The sequence below is a fragment of the Micromys minutus genome (genome assembly GCF_963924665.1).
Source record: "Micromys minutus genome assembly, chromosome: 6".
Classification (NCBI taxonomy): domain Eukaryota; kingdom Metazoa; phylum Chordata; class Mammalia; order Rodentia; family Muridae; genus Micromys; species Micromys minutus.
The window spans coordinates 50,988,905-51,012,227 of NC_137975.1; the positions used below are offsets into that span (position 1 = coordinate 50,988,905).

At 45.0% G+C, this 23,323-nt stretch overlaps 1 protein-coding gene across 2 annotated transcripts in view; it reads left to right on the plus strand.

Moving 5' to 3' along the window:
• FRMD4A (FERM domain containing 4A) overlaps positions 1-23,323 on the plus strand; it is a gene marked incomplete at its 5' end in the record, with an annotated part of 263,087 nt that overhangs the window by 87,065 nt on the left and 152,699 nt on the right. For both annotated transcript variants that reach the window (XM_080917998.1, XM_080917997.1), the window contains one exon: positions 2,410-2,475. In XM_080917998.1, the coding sequence (XP_080774124.1) occupies positions 2,410-2,475 (66 nt within the window). Of the gene's footprint in view, positions 1-2,409; positions 2,476-23,323 lie in introns of those variants that run through there.

Sequence of the window (23,323 nt, forward strand, 5' to 3'; positions counted from 1 at the left end):
AAGGCGTGGAGCACACTTGCAGTAAATACTCTGTCAACACCTCAGTACGTGGTTCCGCAACGTACTGAGGAGATAAAGTGACGTTTTGGAATTTTAGTGAGGACTTTATTTTTCAGATGAAAACAGGGTCTGAGAGGTAACATTTTAAAATCTGAACTTGATGTGTGATGATGACATGTTTTGATAAAGTGACTCCCCGCTTCCTGTTTATAACTAAGTGGTGCATGCCTTCAAACCAAGTACTCAAGAGGCAGATGCAGGAGGAGCTCTCTGAGTTAAAGACCAGCCTATGACTAGTTCCATGCCAGCTAGGGCTGCATAGGATGTCAATTACATGCCAGCGAGACCAGCATACAATAGCCTTAAAGTCCTGATTTTTCCCCCTCTACCCCTCAACTGCTGGAATAAAGACATGGGTCACCTTCACAAGCCTATAATGGTTTCTAGCTGTGGTTTTCAGTTGTTTTTAAAGAACTTCAAAATAGCATGTTAGATGGTTGTACGCATTCCTTCCTAGGATTCACTTATACTCAATGATTCTAATGAGAGCTGAATGACTATAGTTCGAAAATTATATCCAAAATGCCTACACCATGGCTATCAAGTGCCTGATTATTATTGGAAGTTAATGTTTCTGGTGTGACTTTTTTTTTTGGATAAAAGGATTATTTCAAAATGTTGGCATAGCAGCATAGATTTCAATCTAATTTAAAATTGTAATGAATTTCATTAAATAAGGGAGTGATTGAAATCAAGATTAAAAAAAAATAATGTCAGCCTGCTAGGGTATCTAATATGTTCAAAGCTAATGGAGTCTCAAGTCTCAAAGGTCAGACGAGGACTTCTCACAGAGCCACATCATGCCTGAAGCCACCTGACTGGGCTAGTATTTGCAAAAATCACAAGCTGACTGGCTGACGTTTCCCCCTATTTTTAATCTGTTTTAACCGCTGTAGGATCTGAGTTATGTGAAACTTGGCTGCTAAGTCATTGTCACAACTCAGAATAAAAAGCACTTTAAAATTAGGCATATCCAAATAGTAGTGATGTTTAACTTAGGTCCCCAAACCAAAGAGATTTGATGTGACAGAAGTGTGGTGGCCCCCTTCTTTGGAGAAAAAGAGGGCATTTTCTCATGGGGTTCTATGACAACCTTGGACTTGTTGATGGAATAATCCCCAGGGAGTAAGAAGGGGTATCTTTTCCATCTTCCTTGAACAAGGTGCTCATGAGGACTTTGATGAAGAGCGGATTCTACTTAAATGTATTCTTTCATATGTTTGACATAGCTGGTCCCTGGGGGAAGGAGAGGGAGGTCCTCAAAGAGGCTGCAGAGCAGTGGTCCTCACCCTTCCTAACACTGCAACCCTTAAATACAGTTCCTCATGTTGTGGTGACCCCCAACCATAACATTATTAATTTTTTTTTTGCTACTTCATAACTGTAACTTTGCTACTGTTATAAATCATAATGTAAATATCTGATACTCAGGCTATATGATATGTGGCCCTCTGTGATTGGGCCCTTCAACCCTCAAAGGGTTGTGAACCACTGATTGGAATCCTGTAAGATACTGAGCTGGAAGGGGCCTATAGATGACTGAACCTCAACAGTGGTATTGGATCCAGCTAGTCAAGACCAACGGCCATTTTTTTTTCTCCCAGTACTTTGGGGCTAGGTATAAAATCTAGCCATTACCAAAATTAAATTTTGATTCTTTATATTAAATTGATACTTATATTAAAAATAAAGGTAATGGTCAAAGTCTCTGATCCCAGCTCTTACTGTACCTTACCTTTACTGTACTTTGTATGTGTCTGTGGGTGTGGGTGTGTTCACGTTTATACAAGTGTATGAAAGTACAATCTGTGTATACACCCATGTGGAGACCAGGGGTCAACCTCAGGTCTTATTTCTCAATATCCACCTGTTGTTTGAGACAGGGTCTCTCTGACCTGGCACTTGCTAGGTAGGCTAAACCCTATTTTTGGAGGCCACCAAGCGGGATGGGTGAAAAAGAGGCATAGAGTGGATCCTGAGCTTTGCCTTTTATTCATGGTGACAGGTACTAAAGAGCTAATAAAGACAGAATGACACCACCATCCCGCAGTATGTTACAGATGCACTTGCTAATCCATTTTACATCTACTCTGTGGATTACAAATGCCTGAAGACTCAGACTCTATCCCATGTGCCTCTGTCTAGCAAGCTCCGCCATGCCAGTTGGTACACAGAAAGGTCTCCATAAATGGCTTTAGTCTAAAGACTTCTTGGCATCATATGACCAACTCCCAGTGGGTGAAGCCTCACTGAAGGGCTAGTGCCTAGTGAAGTTCAGCCCACAGACCCTTGAGAACTCCACCCAAGTACTAGATTTTTTCAGTGACCATTTGTTGTATTCTCCCATAGATGACGGAGGGCCGTCGATGTCAAGTACATCTCCTTGATGACAGGAAACTGGAGCTCCTAGTACAGGTAAGTCCTGCGAACCCTTTCCTCGGTTCCTCTGTGACTAATGAATGTTCTACAAGGTGAATTGGATGGTGGGTGGAGGGGGGTTGTCTACTGCGCTGATGTCTCTGTCAAGCAAAACGTGAGTGACGGTGACTGAGACACACCAAGGTGTTCTGTGTGTATTTTTACTCATTCTATTTCTATGTACAGCCTGCCTCTGGTGTTCAAGGCCAGATGTATATATAACCTATTGTTAAAAACGTCTAGAAGAGGAAATTCCTGCAGCTACACGTAGCTATTCTTTCTGCTCAGAAGGAGTTAACAACATCATAACCTAAATAACTCCTGTGTCTGAAACTGATGCAGTCTCCCTCAGAGGGGAGAAAGTTCCTTCTTCTCAAATTAAGCTTTCATAGTATATGATGAAAGAAAAAGCACCTGCATCCTCTGTCTGTCCCCTGAGGGCTAACAGCCCCCTTCCCACCCCATGGCCTGGGTCACTGTCACCGTCAGTGGCAAACAATTAGAGAAACTGAAATGGAAAAATCAAATTTCTTCCCAAACTCAGAGCATGTTTAAAAACAAGCAAGCAACCAAACACACACGGAACAGTCACAGAGGGCATCAGAATCCTAGGCATTTGTTGTCTCTGGAAAGGGCCATTGCTTCACACACAAGCCTGGTGTAAGGACATTTGAAATCTGCTTCATCCTCACCCTTTTATGACACTATTCTCTGATGTTCTTAGGATGCTCTCCTTTTCCATTACACACACACACACACACACACACACACACACACACACACACACACACACTCATACTCACATGTATCTGTGTGCTGGGATTACAAACATGGGTACCACGTCCAGCCACTGCATGACATCTTGCCATGGAAACAAGGTTTCAGTTGTCATAGGGATGGGATGCTGCCTATATGCTCACTCTCAGAGCACACAGGACAATGCAAATTACACATATGCAGTCTTATCTCTGCAGCCTTGAGCTTGCTGCTGGAACTTGAAAAATGATCCAATTACAAACTTTAAGAGTTAATGCTTTCAACAGGCTTCCAGGAACACAGCGACTATTGCAGAAAATAGTGACGGACTCCTAATTACATCACATACACAGCCTTTATTACTCTTACGCTGGTGGGATTTCTCTCCAGCATTTCCTTATTTATACTTTGCACAGTTGCAGTTATAATATATGCATAACACTACACACTTTAATTTCCCATCTCTCTGTGTCCTTCCTAGCATTTCCCATGTCACAGTAAGTTGTTATCTTTATTAAGACTTGGGTAGATTCCAGAAATAGAAAGATGATTGTTATCTAGTCATCCACCCATTTAGGTTCGAATTTAAGGTTGCAGATCTTCTGCCTTACAGTTTTCCCACTATTACAAACAAGTCACTGTGGTTACCTTATCCTCATGTGTAGCTTACTCATCTTCTAGATTATGTCTGTGTTAGGCTAGATTCCCTGGCCTACAGCCTGGGGTTTGATTCGGGTGAGTGAGGTGATACAGGGAACATTAAACAGAATGTCTCATGTAGAGGAGCCTTCCACTTGCTGACATTTGGCAGTTGAAGTTGTTGGGAATCCATGCAGGGGTCATAAAGTGTGTTTCACATGCCATCCTGAAATCCAAGCTTGGGAACTTAGAGCCACCACCTTCTGGGACAGGACATGAGACCACAAATAGCAGCTTGGTTGCTGCTGATTAGCAAGCTGCTCTTGGGAAAGTATGAATGAAGACAGCTGAGATGACCTGTCCAAGGAAAATGTAATCACTGCTACGTACTTTGAGAACAATTACATTAGGCAATCAGGAGAAACTTATCCTGAACCCTATAAAGTAAAAAAACAAAAAAAACAAAAAAAAAAAAAAGTATTATGTTAGGTAATCAGGAGAGGCTCATGTTCTTTCCCCTTTGGGGAGTATGCTTTCCCACAGTCCGTCTTCCCAGAACTCCAGACTTCCCACATCTTGTCCCCTGAGCATGGCTAATTTCCTTTCAGTCTCCAAACAGTTCACAGTGTCGGAGTTCTGTCCCATCCTTACCCCCAGTGGCTTTCACTGACCTTCCTTCTGCTCTCCAGGAGCCTGCACTTAGCTGCCTTGACCTGAGCTTCTCTCCTACAAGACAAGTCACATTTCATCTGCATTGCTTGTACAGTAACCATATGTCCCTAAGAGTCCAGGCTGCTGCCTGGCCTGCCGTGTCACCAGACACTACTGTTGAGTGAAGGAAGGCATAATCCTACAGCATTTTCCTATTGCTTCCCAGCAGGGCTGTTTGTAGTAGTACCAACTGCTTGGCTGAAGGTGTGGTTTTGATACACTCAGTTCTTACTTGTGTATTATGTGCACACACGTATTTAAAACAATCCCAAACTCCAAGGCAGAGTGGGCCCCAACGTAACTAGGAGAAACACAGACAAAAGCCAAGTTTACTATTTGCATTTCTCTTTTTTCTCACAAATGTCCAGCATTGGGAGAAGGAATGTTCTCCAATTCATGTGGTCCACAAGGTTTGTAAGAGTGGGCGTCAGCTTCCTCTGAACCAGAGGAAGCAAACAGGTTGGCACAAATTGGCCAACCGAGAGGCATGCATCTGAAGTGGCAAAAGTGCTGCTGTCCTCAGCAGCCATTTGCCAGGACTTCAGGAGTTCAAGCTTCACCCCAGACCTCCAGAAGCCTGTAAACCTGTAGTGTAACTGTTCCGAAGTAAGTTGACTTCAACTGCTCACCCTGTCTTGCCGGCTTCATCACCTCAGGGTGCTGGGAACCGGACAGCCACATAAATCATATTTCATGCAGTCATGTAAACATGGTCACTGTTAGCATAATATTTCTAGGGGAAAAATGCGGCCACGTTTCTGTCTCCGGATGCTTAACTTGTAAATTGGGCTGGTGTTATTGAGTGTAATCTGGATGGTTTCCAAATCCTGATGGCTGTAGTAAATGAAACCTGAGCTCTGGCAGGGAGGAAGAAAAGTCAACAGAGCATCTGCTAGGAGTTCATCCTAAGTGCCCGGGCAAAGTTTGGCACCATGTAGCTCCTTTTGTCCTTTGGTCCCCCTTGGAACAGCTGGAGAGTGATGTATTTACCACACAATGGGGACGGGTGGGTGGTGTACAGGTAGCACCCTGGTCACCCTCCAACCTGTAGTGTCTTGCTCTGTCATCCAAACTTCCTAACTGACATATTTCCCAAAAGAAGAAACAAGACAAAACAGAAAACCTTCAGGAGAGTAAGAGGCCACCTCCCTCCCTGTCTCTGAGTCAGTATCTGGAAGCTTCAGTGTCCAGAGCTGAGACATCAGGTTCATCTGTGTTTGGCTTGGCATCTCAAGCTTTGTCTTCCTGCTGTGGCTCCTTCAAAATTCTTTTTCTCCCTCTCTCTCCTGATTGAGATGCCTATTTTTTTTAAGGGAGGAAGGGGGTGGGCATGGGGGATGCTGGAGACAGTAGTGCCTTCCTGTAATCTCTGCACTCAGGAGACACAGGAACATGGATGTAGGCTTGAAACCCAGCCTAGTTTAAAGTGGCCAGCCCAGACTTCTTAGCCAGCCAGATCTTCACTCAAAACAAAACACAGAAAAATGTGTTTAGTGCTGGTGAGAAGAACTTAAGTAAGGTATAGATCGATTTCCACATGCTGTAAGCCTATTGATGGGTCATTAGAGGCTAATCCCAGGGAAGGTTCTGGACCTTTCCTCAATGGGTGTCTTAAAAAATAAACTTCATTTTCAGAAGAATTGAATGGTGGAGGTATGGCTCTTCCTAGCATAGCTCCCTGTAGGCTTAGGATACTGGACCATATCCCACTTGACAGGAAGACAAGCCAGCTCAAGGAAACAGGCATCCACCTTCTCGGCCTGGACTTCCTCGTTTCTCTGCTTTTCCCATCACCTTTCATGAGTGGATATTTTGCTCTGCCAACTTTGTCACTTCACATAATAAAGCTTTTACACACTGAAGTTCTCTCCACCTGCACAGATGGCCACTGCTACTCACGATTGCTGCTGTGTTTATGAAACTTCAGTGGGAGGGGAGGCACCGTGCTAAGGATGACCATGTCTGTCCCCTCTAACCCAGTCTCTTTGTAGCTGGTGGCAGAAGATTTTGAGCTGTTCATTTCCTGTATAACACAGGAATGGAGAATACCCATGATTCTGAGAAGCAGGAGAGACTCTAAGGAGTCAGTGTTACCCAACAGAGGTTAGAAAGCTAACGAGATGGTCCTGCCTGTCATTACTCTGTGCCTCTTGAAAAGGTCCCTGGGGGGAGCTTCTAGGGTTCTCATGCTTGTAAGGCAAGAGCGTTCCTGACTGGCCTGTCTCTCCAGCTCTTCTTTCTTTGAACTCAGTTTCTGACCTAGGCATACCCAACCTTTGACATCACAACATACACAGTCATCTACAATGTTCACATTAGAGAACCACAGCGTGGGGTCACAGGAAGAGAAAAGCCACAAACTCCCAAAAGTTCGCGGCTATCCTGAGTTGTCTCTGATAGCGATGGGCTGCCTGGTGTAAAGATCCTGATATGGCAGAAGGGTGAGGTGACTTGCCATCATTGCTTTTTTCTGACAGAGACACTAGTCTTAAGGATTAAGGAAGTTAACGTGGGCTTTAAATTAAGTAGTACTTGGAGACAATGTTGACACACTGCCTACTGTGGACTAGAAAAACAGGTATATAACTAATATTTTTAAAAAATATATCTGGACTCTAATAGTGCCACAGGAAATACATGAACCAACTGTGTACGTGCATGCCTACAATACAGTTCACCCTCACAGCCCCTCCTCACACAATTCGTAGAGAACATCCTCTGAAAATTGTAAAAAGATTGGTTACTCCTGAGCTAACCAGGAATCCCCCCAAAGCACATGTGGGGGGGGGCAAGTTGATTTCATGTCTTCTCAACTGAACAGAATGGGCAGGTGGTGTCTTCTGATTGGCTGGCTGACCCGTCTGCTGAAGCCTGGCCCGTATCTGCCATCTGCTTCCTTCCGTGCTCCATTCACCAGGAGTTCCTGCCTCAGCCAAGGGCTAAAGATGCACGCAGAGGCAAGGAGTAGACAAAGGGACTCAGCATTATAAACCTTCTGTCCTGAACCTCCCAGGCCACCTCATCAAGAAGAGCCAGAGGGGTGTAGGACAGCACTGTGGCGAGCTGACCTCTGCCTTCAGAGTGATCGCCAGCATCATTTATTAAGCTCTGTTCTGTGAATCAGGCACACTACCAAATGAGCAAACCAGATGTCTCTCCAGCCCCTGGGGGTGGCCAATAATATTTAACATCTTAAAGGCACATGGTAAACCAAGCAAATGTGACGATAGGGTATAGACAGATGACGTGATGGTAATTCCCTGTGTCATCAAAAGTTCATTCAACAGTGTGAAGGAATAAGAAACAATCCATGAAGTATGCACACGTAGATGAATAGTTTCCCCTTTGGGGAGAAACAAGGAAATGCCAAACCTTCCCCCATCTCCATCAAGGACTTTTAAAACATTCCGGAGTGGTGGAGCTAGTGAGCATCATTCTCTGTGCTGGAGGAAAACAAAGGCCGTGAAAGCCCAGTCTCCCTTGGGGATCTGAGACAGGGCGGAGTAGCAGGACATACCAGATTGATGCTACCATCTGGGAACTCCCTCACACATACATGGCTCCAGAGCCAGACAGCTCAGCCAAACACAAGGAAGCACAAGGATGGAGAATAGGCTATTTCTAATTTTCCAGCCTCAGGGATGACTGGTCCAGGACCCTGGGTTACCTAGCAACACCACTATAGACCTCCCGTTCCCCATGCCCTCCTGCTTCCCCTCATATGCCCCATTTCTACATTGAAACCAATCTTAACCTGGTTTATAAATCTACTCAAGGAAAATTGCTGATATTTGGCACAATGCAGAAGTTGAAGGGAGAGTGAGCAAAGTAGGAGGAGGACGTAGCAAGTTCCTTTCCTTGGAAACTCTCTAGAGTTGCTTTCTGTCCTTTTATTTTGGCTCTGGTTTTACTGCTAGGTCCTTCACTAAACCATTTCCACAGATCCTCTTGAGTAGTGCTGTAAGAGAAGGCATAAAGACCCCCACAAGAGGACTGTGAACTTTGTGTTTCTTGCTGAGGGGGTGATCAGAAGAGATGAACAACACAAGCTAAGCCCACAGCCTCACAGCACAGTTCAGCGGAATGTGAATAATTTTGCTGATAGAGGAGACAAATGAAACACACACACACACACACACACACACACACACACACACACACACACACACACACCTGTGGATACCTCTTAGGGAGGTTTGGGAATAAAGAGGAGTGATGGGGAGAAGAATTAGTGATGAAGAAACCCAGGGGTTTAAAAAGCCAGGGTTGGTGCTGGTTTGCATGATGACTGTGGTACATTGCCCATTCAGATACCATTTTACTAGGTATATTTGCTAGGCAACCAAAGTCCTGGACCAGCCATCCCTGGGGCTGGAGATGCTGAAATGGCCTACCCTCTCTCCATCCTTTTCCTTCCTTGTGCTTGTCTGAGCTGTCTGGTTCTGGAGCCATGTATGTCTGAATATACTACGATGCTATGGTGATCCAGCTGGCCTTCCCTTTGGGCTAAGAATCAGTATTTAGAGATCATAAATGACTATTTAGACTATGCCACGCTGCCTTAGTCACTGCTCTATTGCTGTGAAGAGACACCGTGACCAAGACAACCTTATAAATAAAATTGGGGGCTTTAATAGCTTTTGAGGGTTAGTCCATGATCATTATGGTGGGAAGCAGACATGAATGGTACTGGAACAGTAGCTGACAGTATTACATCATGGTCCACAGGCAGCAGAGGGGGGAGGTAAGGAGGGGAAAAAAAGACTGGGTCTGGTGTGGACTTTTGACATGTCTCTTCAAGGTCACACCCATTCCAACAAGGCCATACATACATACCAATCCTTCACAGTTTCACCAACTGAGGACCAAGCGTTCAACTATATGAACCTGTGGGGCTATTCTCATTGAGACCATCAGACAATCATTACAAGTTTAGTCACTGGTGGTTCTTGTTCCACAAATGGGCTGCCTGCATGTCACTGCTTACTCCATGGTGGTGTAGACAGCTCTCCTTTCCCCAGACTTTCTACCCATGAAGTTTGTCGTGTCTGGTAAGGAAGGACCCTGGGAGACATGTGGAGGCATATGTACCCACTTGGATGGGACGTGTCACATCTAGAATGAAGAGAGATGGAAGTCCTATTTCCAGGGGGAGGCAGCATCCTCAAGTATGACAGGGAGTACAGGAAGGGACAGAGAGTGGCTCTCAGCCACTTCTCAATTTTTCTTTCCTTATACGATAACTCCTCAGCTCTTTCTCCCATCTTCTCACTCAGCGCAGAGCTAAGTATTAACTACCACCACCCCTCCCCAGCTATATGAATGAATTTCACATTGTACACAGTCCCTGTCTCAGACCTCCAACTGCTTGCAGGTCTCTGTGACAGCCTACTTGAGTGGTGTCTCCACCTACACACTTAACCCTGGTACCCAGACCCCTCCCCATCACATCTAGGTAGCATCCTGTTGCATCTGCTCTGAGAAGGAGCCCCCGGTCTCCAATCCACCAAGCTCCTGCGTTCATGGATCCTTCATCTGTCCCCACCCTCATCCCTACATCTTAGCAGTTACTCCCCTCATGGCCTTCCTTCTCCTGGACAGGGGACACCCCAGTGTAGACACAGTGCTCCCTACAGGCTTCTGGTCCCCCATGTGTCTGTCCACCCACAGTGTGTCTTACACAGCAACACCAGGTAATTTTTCCAGAAATGCTTCACAATCGCTCATCTTATTTGAATTCCTCTTTTGGTTCTCAAGTTCCACTCATACCCTGCTAGCAGGGATCAGAGTATTAAACCGGTGAGCAAGGGCTTCCCCTGTGGGATTACAGTCACTGCCTAAGATGTCTTTTTCTTTTCTTCTTTAAAATGACTTTCTCATTAAAAAGCTGGCATACATTAAAAATGTTTAAATCATTTACGGGTGAGGTAGCTGTTACTGGTTCCACGGGGCCCTGGATTGATTGGATTGTCTCTGCTGGACATGTGATTACCTGATCCTAATGTTCATTTTGCTTATAGTAAACAGAAAGAAAAAAAAAAAAAACCTGTGTTTTTCCAAGTATCCGATGTTGACCCATCTAAGTATTTGTTTCTTTATACAATTACCTGCCTATTTCTCATGAGTAAATAAAAGATTTTAGTGCTGAAATTTAGAAGATATTGGCAATTTGCATCCTATTCTCTTTCTTTTCTTTTCTTTTTTATTTTTTTTACTGATTTTATTGGATATATTTTATTTGCATTTCAAATGTTATCCCCTTTCACGGATTCCCCTCCATATCCCCTATTCCATCCCGCCTCCCCCTACTTCTATAAGGGTGCTCACTCACCCACCCACCCACCATCTTCCACCTTCCTGCCATGACATTTCCCTACAGTGAGGCATTGAGTCTTGGCAGGACCAAGAACTTCTCCCATTGATATCCAACAAGGCCATCCTCTACTACATGTGCAGCTGGAGCCATGGGTCCCTCCATGTGTACTGTTTGGATAGTGGTTTAAACCCTGGGAGCTCTGGTTGGTTGGTATTGTTGTTCTTATAGAGCCGCAAACCCCTTCAACTCCTTCAATTCTTTCTCTAACTCCTCCATTAAGGACCCTGTTCTCAATTCTATGGTTGGCTACGAGCATCCACCTCTGTATTTGTCAGGCTCTGGCAGAGCCTCTCAGAAGACATCCATATTAGGCTCCTATCAGCATGCACTTCTTGTCATCAGCAATATTATCTGGGTTTGGTGACTGTAAATGGGATGGATCCCTAGCTGGGGCAATCTCTGGATGGCCTTTCCTTCCGTCTCTGCTCCAAACTTTATCTCCATACTTCCTCCTGAGAATATTTTTGTTCCTTCTTCTAAGAAGGACTGAACCATCCACACTTTGGCCGTTCTTCTTGAGCTTCATGTGGTCTGTGAATTGTATCTTGGGTATTCTGAGCTTTGGGGTTTAATATCCACTTATCTGTGAGTGCATACAAAAGGTGTTTAAAGTTTAAAGTAGAGACAATTCAAAGCTATGCCTTCTGCCTCCACAATGAGGAATGATCCCCAGAACGTTGAGACTGTTCCCATTTAAAGCTGAATCTGGCACATAGAATTCTCGGATGTTGACCAGTTGAATAGCCTCCTTGAGATTCAGTATCTTTCTCTGTAAAAAAAAGAACATTAGCTTCCAGTTCCTTTAATCTCATCAGCAAATCAGTGCCAATTTGTGTCACACAGACTTGGTTCTGAGTGAATAAATCTGGGCCATGCTCAGAAGGTCCGCTGACACTTGGCAGGCATCTCTCCACAGGAACTCAAAGGTTAGACTTGACCACTTGGTAGCTATCGAAACCTGGTCAGTCCCTTTGCCTTTACCGCCACATCTATAGAATGGGAATGTTAGCCCTGGCTTGGTATGTGGTTTAAGTAGACAACTATGGAATGTCACATTATATGTGGGAGCATTATTTCTAATTACCTTGTCTTCCGTGTGATTTCGCACAAGGTGTTCTGTAGTTTTTAGTGTGAAGCTAGGATAACTGGACAAGTGATGGTCCATCAAAACACATTTTAACTGCCTGACCTCTATCACCTATTTTTTTCCACAGATACTGGTCACCACGCCTCATCTTCCCAGTGTTCCACATAAGTCACATGACCAGGTCACGTTAGGGTGAAGGAAATTTATATGCATATATTCATGCAGGGCCTAGATAACCATCTAGAGGGCTGAATTAGGTTTTATACTCCAACAATGTCAGACCTGATCACTCATTCTTGGTGATAAAATAGGGGGAATGAGCTCGATAGCTGCCATGGCAACACTTTATAAATGGCCCACCCTCGTTGCTTGGTGATAAATGATCGTGAAGCACAGGCTTATATGGCTGGGTCACATTGGCTATGGTCTGTAGAAAAGTTGAAAATAGGAAGGACAGTCTCTCTCTTATAAGCAAGGCTGTGATTGGATTGCTCTGCCTATGACTCACAGGCTCGGGTTACAAGTTCAAGTCTGGGCATTGACTGCTGTTTCCCAGAAGGCCTGTGTGCCTTTCACAGCAGTTACAGTCCCCTGACCCACATTTTATAGTGCACAGTGGGGCTGGTGTCTTGGGGCATGCAAACACACTCTGCTCCACAGCAAGGCTCTGGGTCCTGTGTGACTAAGAAGGTTGCTGGAATTGTAGTAACCTCCCAGGATTCCCGGGAGAACCCTGTTCTTCAGGGCCAATACACACTGATTAAGGTTTTGTTTTTTGTTTTTTTTCCTTTTGGGGAAGGCAGTTTTAAAATTCCACATGTCGTCCTTTGAGAGTAGTAATAGGCCAGTATAGCGATTGTTCAGGTTTAAGTTGTTGATGGATTGTAAGATATATTGCTTCAATAAACCGGGCCATATGTTGGTTTTATCAAAAAGCCTGTGCGTGCATTCCTCCACTTTGACCTTCCATATGCTCACACCAGTGTCAATGGTTTATAAAATGACAAAAAGAGCATTATTAGACTAATATCTCCATATTTCATACCAGGGTCATTTAGAAGTACAGTAATAATCCAGAACACCTGGGAACCTCACTCCACCATACCATGTGTGAGTTATAGACACAGACACATGGGAAACTATTGCTTTTCACCCCTCTGGAGATCAAACAGCTGACTTACAAACTAGTGAGTATCTTGGTACTGAAATGCCTTCAGTGAAGTTGGGTCTTCACTGAGCACTCCCATGAGCACTTATGCATACTAACAACCCACATACACACATGTGCTTATACCCACACAGACACATCACACTATCACAATACTCACATGCATATACAGGTACATACTCATATAACACACACACACATCTCTAAGTATGTAAATTATATGTATGTATATACACACATACATACATACATATGTAAAGTATACCATTCTTAGAGATCAGAGATATATACTGTAGACTCTTGGTTCACCAACACTTCCCTCAGCAAACTATACTCTTTTCTTAAAGCTTTTATTTTTTATTTCAGTTGTTGGTGTACCTGTATATTTATGACTGTGTGCAGGTATGTGCATATGACTACAGCACCCAAGGAAGCCAGAGGTATCAGATGTCCCCTGAGGCTAGAGCTACAGGTGGTGGTGAATTACCCGACATGGGTGCTGAGAACCAAACTCAGGTCCCCTAGAGGAGCAACAAGTGTTCTTGGCCACTGAGTTATCTCTCTACACCCCCAAACCACACTCTTAAATAATATAAAAATGGTTGACCTCCTACACAGTCTGACTTCTGGCTCAGTGGTGCTAAGTAAAGCTGATTCTAAAGTCTCACTTGTGTGTATATGTATTGTGATGGTATCAATGTGTTCATGTGGATATAAATACATGCATGTGAGCTCATGCTACTATATCAGCCACATTGGGTACTGCAATAAAAGGTCACAGGCTAGGTGGAGGGATTAAAGCTAGAGATGCATGTTCCACAGGACTGTATGGTACAAGTCCAAGCTCACATGTAGACAGGGTTGTCTTTCCAGAAACCTCTCTCTGGCTTTCTGCCTTCATGTAACCTTTGCTTTGTATCCCCCTCATGGTCTTCTTCCTTCTTCCCTCTCTGCTTCCTCCTCCTTTTTCTTCTGCCTCTTCTTCCTCCTCTTTTTCTTTCCTTCATCTTCATCCTCCTTCTTGTCCTCTTCCTCTTTCTCCTTTCCTTCTTCCTCTTCTTCTTCCTCTTTCTCCTTTCCTTCCTCCTCCTCCTCCTCCTCCTCTTTCTCCTTTTCTTCTTTATTCTCCTTGGACGCTGATCCTGTTGAATGGAGACTCCACCCTTACAACTTCATTTCATTGCTTCTTCAAAGGTCATTTCAGAATCCAGCTACTTTCTAAGGCCCAAGATTAGGATGTTGACAGTAGATTTGAGGGGTGGAAAGATGACTCTGGAATTACGAGCACCACTGCAGGAGAGGACCCAAGTTCAGTTCCCAGCACCACATCAGACACAACCATCTGTGGCTCCAGCTCCAAGGGATCCAGCGCCCTCTCCTGGCCTTCGTAGGTACCTGCACTCACATGTACATACACTTGAGACATACACATAACTTTAAAAAAAAATATTTTTAACAAACTATGAATCTGGAGAGGCACAATTCAGCCCATAACCATGACCCTGAGTAAATAACCTCCTCGAGTCTTAGAACCTATTTTGGGTTTTTTGATATGTAAGGAAAAGAATGAACAGTAGTCATATGTTGAAAAACAGCTGGAAAGCCAGAGCACAGCAGGGACACTGCCTGCTAGCATGTCCCTGGCAGTGTGGCAGGCTTGCCCCATATTTTTATAAGGACACAGTGGCTAGCTGTCTCGAATGAGCTATCAATTTCTCTGGAAGTTGGTCTTTCCCAGGCATGGGCTTCTCTGTTCCAGCTCTAAGGACAGCATTTGCCTTCACACTGGAGAATCCAGAGAGCAAGCCAAGCCTCAGCTTGGCTCAGCCCTGGCCTGCTCAGACCTGAGTCATCACTCTGAGTTAAGCTTGTGTCAGCCACTCTAACACTCTGTTGTAGCTGCTGTAAGATGTGGCTCAGGACTCCCAAGTCTCCCTGCTCTTCTGTGGCCACACGCAGCAAGTCTGCGTGCCTGGAGCTTAAAGAACCCTTATATACAGTTTGATATAACTATGTGGAAATCCAGAAAACCCCATATGACTAAGCCCTCAGGCTGCTGGGAGCCCACAGAACAAAAAGACCAGGATGCTAACTGTATCCAAAGCCAAATTGACTACGCCACCACCAAAACCCAAGAACTTCACAGCTACACCAGGAGTTCCTTTTGGCAGGCACTGTGCATGTGGCAGGGACCCCAGTGGTTGAGCTTTACCACTGAAGAAGCTCATTCAAAAGTTATTTCCTCACAAACAGCTTCCCTAGTCTTACATCCAGATGTGTTACTAAGTAAGTAGTGACCTCCCGAAAATGCCTCCAGAAATGCTGATTCTTCCAGACCCACACAGCCCTGAAGTTACACTAGTCATCATAAGACGCCTTTGCTTCCGTGTGGTTATAGCCAGTACATTAGACCCTGAACTAAAGGCAAGCAGCCATTGTCCCCATCTCCCAAGAGCTTAAAGTCTAAAGAGTGAAATGTCAGTCAAATCAGATATATAGATATATAGGGAAAATTTTTCTTTTTTTCTTTTAAAGATTTATCTTATAAATGTGGGTACACTGTCAATGTCTTCAGACACACCGGAAGAGGGCTTCAGATCCCATTACAGATGGTTGTGAGCCACCATGTGGTTGCTGGGATTTGAACTCAGGACCTTGGGAAGAGCAGTCAATGCTCTAACCACTGAGCCATCTCTCCAGCCCGAGAAGAATTTCTAAAAGTAGAAACTCTGTGAACCAAGAAGGGAAATGGCAAAGAGATAAGATTATTAAATCAGCCAGGGATGCATGGTGTGTTATAACCCAGAGTGCTTTCCCAAGTATGAGTAGAGAAGCCCTGCTCTGTCTTTCACAGTATCTCTCCATCTTTTGTAAAATGTTCCCTGGGCAGGTTCCCATGGAGACCACCAGATTCTCAACTGCTATGATGCTATAGGAACAGGAAACAGAAAGAAGAAGATGGGGGGTAAAAGGCAGGGAATATCCTCTGGTTCTCTGTAAATGGACATGTATATGTTATACAAGAGGAGTATAAATCAGATTTTGAGATAAGGTTTCATTATGTAGTTCCAGCTGATCACAAACTCTTAATTCTCCTGCATTACCCTGTGTAGTGCTGGAATTACAGGAGTATAAAGCTGTGTGTCCTCCCCTCTCCCTCCCTCCCACCACCGTGTGTGTTCGTGTGTGTGTGTGTGTGTGTGTGTGTGTGTGTGCATGTATATGCCAGACAACCTTAGCTATCATTCCTCAGTGGCTACCCACATTGTATTTTTGAGGCAAGGTCTCTGGCTGGCTTAGAATTCACCAAATAAACTAGACTGGCCATTGAGTAAGACCCAGAGATGCCTGTCTTTGCATCCCCAGAACCTGAATACAATGATCTACCACCACCTTCTCATTTCTTATGGGACGCAACGTCAGCTGTCAGAGGTGGGACATGTGGAAACCTCTTAGTCAGAATGGAGAGACAGAGGGACTTCAGGTGACAGCATTGTGCCAGTGGGTAAAAGCCTAGAAGATTCCCCTTCAGACTGATAGGTTCCAAAATACAGTGGGATGGCTGTAAACTTAACCCTGTGACCCTTTGTTTGTAACAGTTACACATTGCCACTTGCTGACTCGGGATATTGGAAAATTAGAATCAGGGTCAGTAAATAAGGATAGAAGGCTCAGCTGGAACCCTTGACTTCTTGGAAGAAACTATGAGTCAGATCCTGTCCGGTGCTGTGTCTTGTGAGAAACTTCTTTCCAGATTAGTGACAGTATTAAAGGTGCAAGACAGGTGGCAGGTAATCCGTTACATTTGGGTGGTTCCCCTAACAGTAAACCCCCCGTGGCAGCATTTCATTAATCTTGCACTCCCCCAAAAACATGCCTGGGAGAGACGGTCTGCATCAAGAAGAGAGATATACTTTATACTTCTTTCCCATCTGAGATTTGGCACATCGAACTGTAAGACTCTGCCAAGAAACCCTACAGTTTAAAACACACACACACACACACACACACACACACACACACACACACACACACACACACACATCTCTGGGTGGTTGCCTCCACAGGCTTCTCTGGATCATTTTAAACCCTTCAGGACAGTTCAGGAATTCCTTTGGGGAACTACAACTTCTTAAGGCCCCTAGAAATAGGGCTCAATGTAATAACACTCAGGGAAATACTGCAGCTGGCTCTGAGGAGACATATCCTACCTCAGCTCTCTCAAGAATCATCTGGGCGGCTCTGAGGAGGCCATTTTTCTTTTCTGTGTTTTGCTATCCAAAAGTGATGTTTTTACCGGGTGCAATGTCAGCACTCTGGGGCGGAGGCAGGAATATCACAGGTTCCAAGCCAGTCTTATCTAAATAGTTAAGTCTTTTTCTTGGTAGATGAGGGAAGAGGGAAGAGAGAGAAGGATAGGTATTGTATACCCTGTCTCTTCATGTACACACATGCACACACACACCCTCACATATGTGCACACGTACTCAAGTGTGCTCATGCGAGAGCACACGAGCACACACACACACACACACACACACACACACACACACACACACCATGATCTAGATGATTTCTTACCAGCTCTTTCCAGTGGTCTCCATCTTTAGCTTTGATGCCTTGGGCTGGGTCAGATGACACCTTAGTGACATGTCCTGTATACATACCATCAGAGTCAATTATCTGATTGTCTGTTAGGCAAATTGAAACTAAGAGTTGGATGGAGGAGAATTTCAGAGCTAAAAGTGAGCTCTTAACATAGCCCAGAGAGGAATAGGAGGAGAGTGTCAACTTTGTCTGCTCCAATTGTCAGCTCAAGTGTCTCCGGTGTCTTTAAATCACTCATTTTTAATGGTCTCCCTGGACACAGTCCCTGCACCCACGTGGCCTGTCCGGATGCCCATTCCTTTTCTCTGGATGTCTTTTGTGATCCTCATGACTGCCTACTGGACCGGAAATTTCAGGCTCATCAATTTAGCTGTCCTGATGCCCCAGGAGATGAAATTAGTCTCTTCAAAACTTTTCTTTCCATGTCAGGCTCTCGAGCCCTTTATTCAGAAATGGTTACTAAGAACCTTGAAGGGAGCCTCCAGGGGTTGAAGGGGGGCAGAGAAAGGGGTCTGATTCCTCCCATTCTTCTTCCTCTTGGAGCAGAAGACCAGGGGCTGAGCTCATGTCTGCAAGCAGGGCTATATTTTAGGAAAGACCAAAGTAATTTGTGTCCAGAGACTGGCTGCTAGCGTTTCTTTACCCCTTCTCTTTTGCATTTTGGAAATGCTGGAGATAAAACCTAGGGTCTCGTGGTAGACAGGAGTTCTGTTGCACAGCCACATCCTACAACCTCCAGAAACCAGCTGGCTTTGCTACCTGGTTGTATGGTCTTTTAAAGCAACTAGCTCACATACTCTCGGTGATGAGAACCTCTTTCTGTGGGCCCAGTTAGACATACCAGTGTGTGTGTGTGTGTGTGTGTGTGTGTGTGTGTGTGTGTGTGTGTCTCAGAGTTCATCTTAAAGTTCCCATAACTGATGACAATGACTGAGAGTCTTTAGATTCCTTTCAAAAGCTCACCATTTGGGAGGAGGGACAGACAACATCTGGTGTAGCTCAGGCTGGCTTCAAACTCTCTAAGTAACTAGGGATGACCTGGAAATTCTGATCCTCCTGCCTGCACTGGGATTTCATGTGTGTGCCCCCACAGCTGGTTTTGTGCTGGAGATGGAGCCCAAGGCTTTGTGCATGTTAGGTAAACACAACCAAATGAGCTACTTCCTGAGTCCCTCAGATTTTTGAATTTTTTGGCACAACCGAATACCACCTTTTTGTTTCAAAGACATCTTTTCACAGTTGTTCTGAGGCATAACTGGACTTCCCAAAATTATATGTTTTTCTTTTTTTGTTTAAAATGTGGTCTCACACTGCAGCCCAAGTTGTCTAGAACACCACTGTGCAGCCTACTCTGACCTGACACTCCCAAATTTTCTGGCCTAACCTAAGAGGAGCAGAGACAGACATATTACCACAGATGGCCTGAACTGAAGACATTTAAAGAACACAATGAACCTGTCTTGACCTGTGTGTTCCTATGGACCATAGAAGGGGTTCCTGGCTAGTTTTGCAACTACACAAATGCCCCCCGAGTCTCCTAGACCCCCCTGACTCCCTGAGCCAGTCTTTCTGGCTTTGGGTTGAAACCACTGGTCATTGCCACAAGGTGACCCATAGATGGCTGAGCAAACAGTTTGCTTCTGAGTGTTCTCTGGACTGGGGAGTTTTCAGCAGCATTTAGAGGGAAGGTGGGTGGTTTTGTTTGCTTGCTTATCTCTCCATGTCTCCACTCAGACTTCAAGAGTGGGATTTGGGGGCCAGGAATACACCATGGGACATTGATCCAGCCTTGAAGGGCTCTCAGGAACAGCATAGGAAAGCTGGATTGCACTTTATGAGCCAGACCCAGCTCACTGTGAGTGGAGAGTTTTACTTCTTCTTGGCAGTGACCCAGAAAGACTGAGTAGGGAGAACTCTGGGACCTGTTTTTTGCTGTTGTTGGTTTGGTTTTGCTGTTGATGTTGGTTTGGTTTTGCTGTTGATGTTGGTTGGGTTTTTGCTGTTGGTGGTGGTTTCATTTTTTTGCTTTGTTGTTGTTTCAAAACTAAATCTCAACACAACAGGGTACTTAAGAAGCTCACTGGCCAGGCAGGAAAGGATGCTGGCTGTGGGGGAGACAACAGAGCAGGTGCCCATGAGGGGGGTTGAGCTCCTTTCCTTCCAGGAGACCCTATCCATCCTCCCTGATCTCACTTTGTTTTCTGCTTTGGCAAATACTTACACAATCAGGCTTTAAACTCCTGGGAAAGTTTCTTGTTGCCCTCCCAGGTGTGTAGACAAGAAAACCAGAGTAAGTAAAAGTCACCAGAGTTCTTTTCTTTCCTGGATGTTGAGTTATAAAAGTTGGCTCTCATACAGAGGCAAATCTCTTTAATCAAAGAACAAAAGACACACGGTAAAGACCAGACATCTGTCTCGTGGCTCCAACCCAGCAATGAACAGTCTGTGTGGCTTTCTTTATGTGGACAGTGATTTAAGCATGCAGAACCTACACTATACCCCTCACCTCTGGTTACTGCCATTTGGCCAGGTGCTTGCTTTGCATTGCATCCTGGGAACTTGCTCTGCATTGCATCCTGGGAGCCTGCTCTGCATTGCATCCTGGGAGCCTGCTCTGCATTGCATCCTGGGAGCCTGCTCTGCATTGCATCCTGGGAACTTGCTCTGCATTGCATCCTGGGAGCCTGATCTGCATTGCATCCTGGGAGCCTGCTCTGCATTGCATCCTGGGAGCCTGCTCTGCATTGCATCCTGGGAAGCAGCCACTCCATGGCCATCATCCATGGCTTACTATTCTGCACCATTGGGTGACTTATTCAGAATGACACCAGTGAGGGCAATATAGGTTCAGACATTTTGCAATATTCTCTGGCACTTAAAACAGAAAAAAAAAAAAAAAGAATCAGTGCCTTATATTCTTGAAAAGTGAGACATGTTACTTCAAATGACACATACATGACATTGACCCCCAATTTAAGCCAGGAGGAAATGAGCCATATCTCAAAATCACTGAAATTTCCTTCCTAGACTAGTCATGAGAGAAAAAAAAAGATTCATAAAAAAAAAATCTGAGGTTCTAAGTTACATAGTGTATGGATTTATCTTTCCTGGTGGAGACATAGGTTCAGATTACATTCAAATGACTGTGTTGTGACATTACTGTATACTCGTATTTATTGTCTTTATTCCTTACATTTTTAATATGCTGTATCCATGAATCAGTACAGAGAAGGATGAGGCAATACAAACGGCACAGTGGTGGGATCAGCAACTAGTAGCATTGGGAAGGGCCTGTGCGTGGTCATGTTCACCTCCCTTACCCAGTTTAGAAAGCATTGCTGATCGTAAAATAATTCCAGATATTGGCTGCTTAGCCATGAGACACACACTCAGTCACCTACTTTAAAAGAACACTATAAATTTAGGTTATATGTGTTAGAGGGTAAGGTATCATCATCATCATTATTATTATTACTATTATTATTATTAAATACAACTTTTGTAAAGTGCACCTAGTGCCTTGAGCCTGCTTAGAAAAAAAATTGGATAGCCAACACTTCATTAGCAAGGAAAGTGGGCTTGGGTTTGGGTTGGCTCGGTCTGAGCATAGCTGGGGCTGGAATATAGACTTGGCCATGGTAGGCTAACAGCATTCCACGTCTCATGCTCATGTTAGTAATAATTCTACTTGGGACTAGAGTGATGGCCCAGAGGTTAAGAGCACTGACTGTTCTTCCACAGGTCGTGAGTTCAATTCCCAGCAACCACGTGGTGGTTCATAACCATCTGTACTGGGATCCAATGCCCTCTTCTGGTGTGTCTGAAGACAGTGACAGTGTACTCCTACATAAAATAACTAAATCTTTAAAATAATAATAATAATAATTCTACTCAAGAATTTCATAGCATAGCCCCTTATGGGGGAAAAAGAAAAAAAAAAGCTCAGTATGGTTCACAGCCTACATTTTCACAAAGAGGCTTAGGAGAGAACTTGCATCTTATGAGCTCTTTGTCCTCCAGAAGATAAGGGAAATGAGGTGGTGTCTCGAGGTATAGAAAACACATCTTTCTTCTAGACCAGCCCTCCTCCCTTAGGAAACTCCCTGGGGAACAGAAATCCAGATATGAGATCCAGGTGTGAACACCTGGCTAGTTACCAGGGCTACAGTGTAGCCAAGCAGGGTCTCCAACAGAGAGAAGTTAACAAGCCCCAGGGTGGGAAGCTGCAGCTACAGATTAGATGGAGGTGCTGGGATTGTAGTGGCCCAGGGCAGGGCTTAGTTCTGCTGGGGTAGATCCCAACTTTTCTGTACTCAGAACTGCAAAATCTGGATGTCAGTGGAGCTGGGGTAAGAATCTTGTTCCCAGCTCTTGCATAAGCCTGGATAAACCTTAGCAATACCTCACATTTTAGAAGGGAAATGAGGCAGTCCCTCGGGGTGTGGAAAGCCCCATCTTTCTTTTTCTGATTGTTGGTGCCTAGGGGGGTGTAACCCAGAACCTCGCACAGCACGTGGTGAGCAAACACATTGCCACTGAACTACTTGTGGCTTTGGAGAAAGACTTGCTTTTGTTGTTTTCCCTTTGAACACATCCTCGACTTCCTGGAAAGTCGGCCAGGCTGACTGAGAGACTGGGAAAGACAGCTATGCAGACAATGACATCTCCTTTGTGCCCGTGACTTGGGCCACAGTGTGACCTTCCCTCCTGCGTACGGAGGGAAGGGGTGAGAGGCGACAGCTCCAAGCCCAATGGACACTCAGCCTGGCAGCTGATGACACTGGCTGCCCTGGGGTCGTAGCCTGCGACGATTTCCCTCTCACAGGCTGACACATTATTATGAATGCAAAGCCTATTAACTCCATTCCAGAAAGGAGAATGTGAGGCCTCGAGAGAGTGAGCAAGGCCAGCTGAGGAAGCGCACAATGCAGCTGCAGATGAGGTCATGGCTAGGCTCCAGTGGCGGTGACAAGGCAGGTCAGAGGGTCTGGGGCATTGCATGGAAACTATCTCATTAAGAGTCTTTCAGTTAAATGTTGCAGGGTGCTCTGCCAGCCCCAGATACGGTTAATGAAATGCTTAGGATGAGAGACCGGGAGGAGAAAGGGGCAGAGTGGAACGCCTGCCTTCACCCTGTGTCTCCTTCAGTCACACCGGTACAACTTTTTCAGCCCGCTAGCAGTGGGACACAGCGGGCTCTCAGTGCTGGACCCATAGCTGAAGAGTCCCAGTGAGCAAGGGAAAATTCCCAGTGGTCGAAGCTGCTTCGGTGAACCAGCTGTGGGAACACAACCCAAAACCAGCAGTACTTAGTTGGCTGAGTCAGAATAATCACGATTTCGAAGCTGAGTCACTCACCTGCCTAGGATGTGCAAGGCCCTCAGTTCCATCCCAAGCACTACGAAAGGAAAGCAGAAATGGCTGGCAGAGGGGTTGGGGGTGGGGACAAGAGAGGGAGGGAGAGGGAGGGAGATGGAGGAGGAAATAGAAAAGATAACCT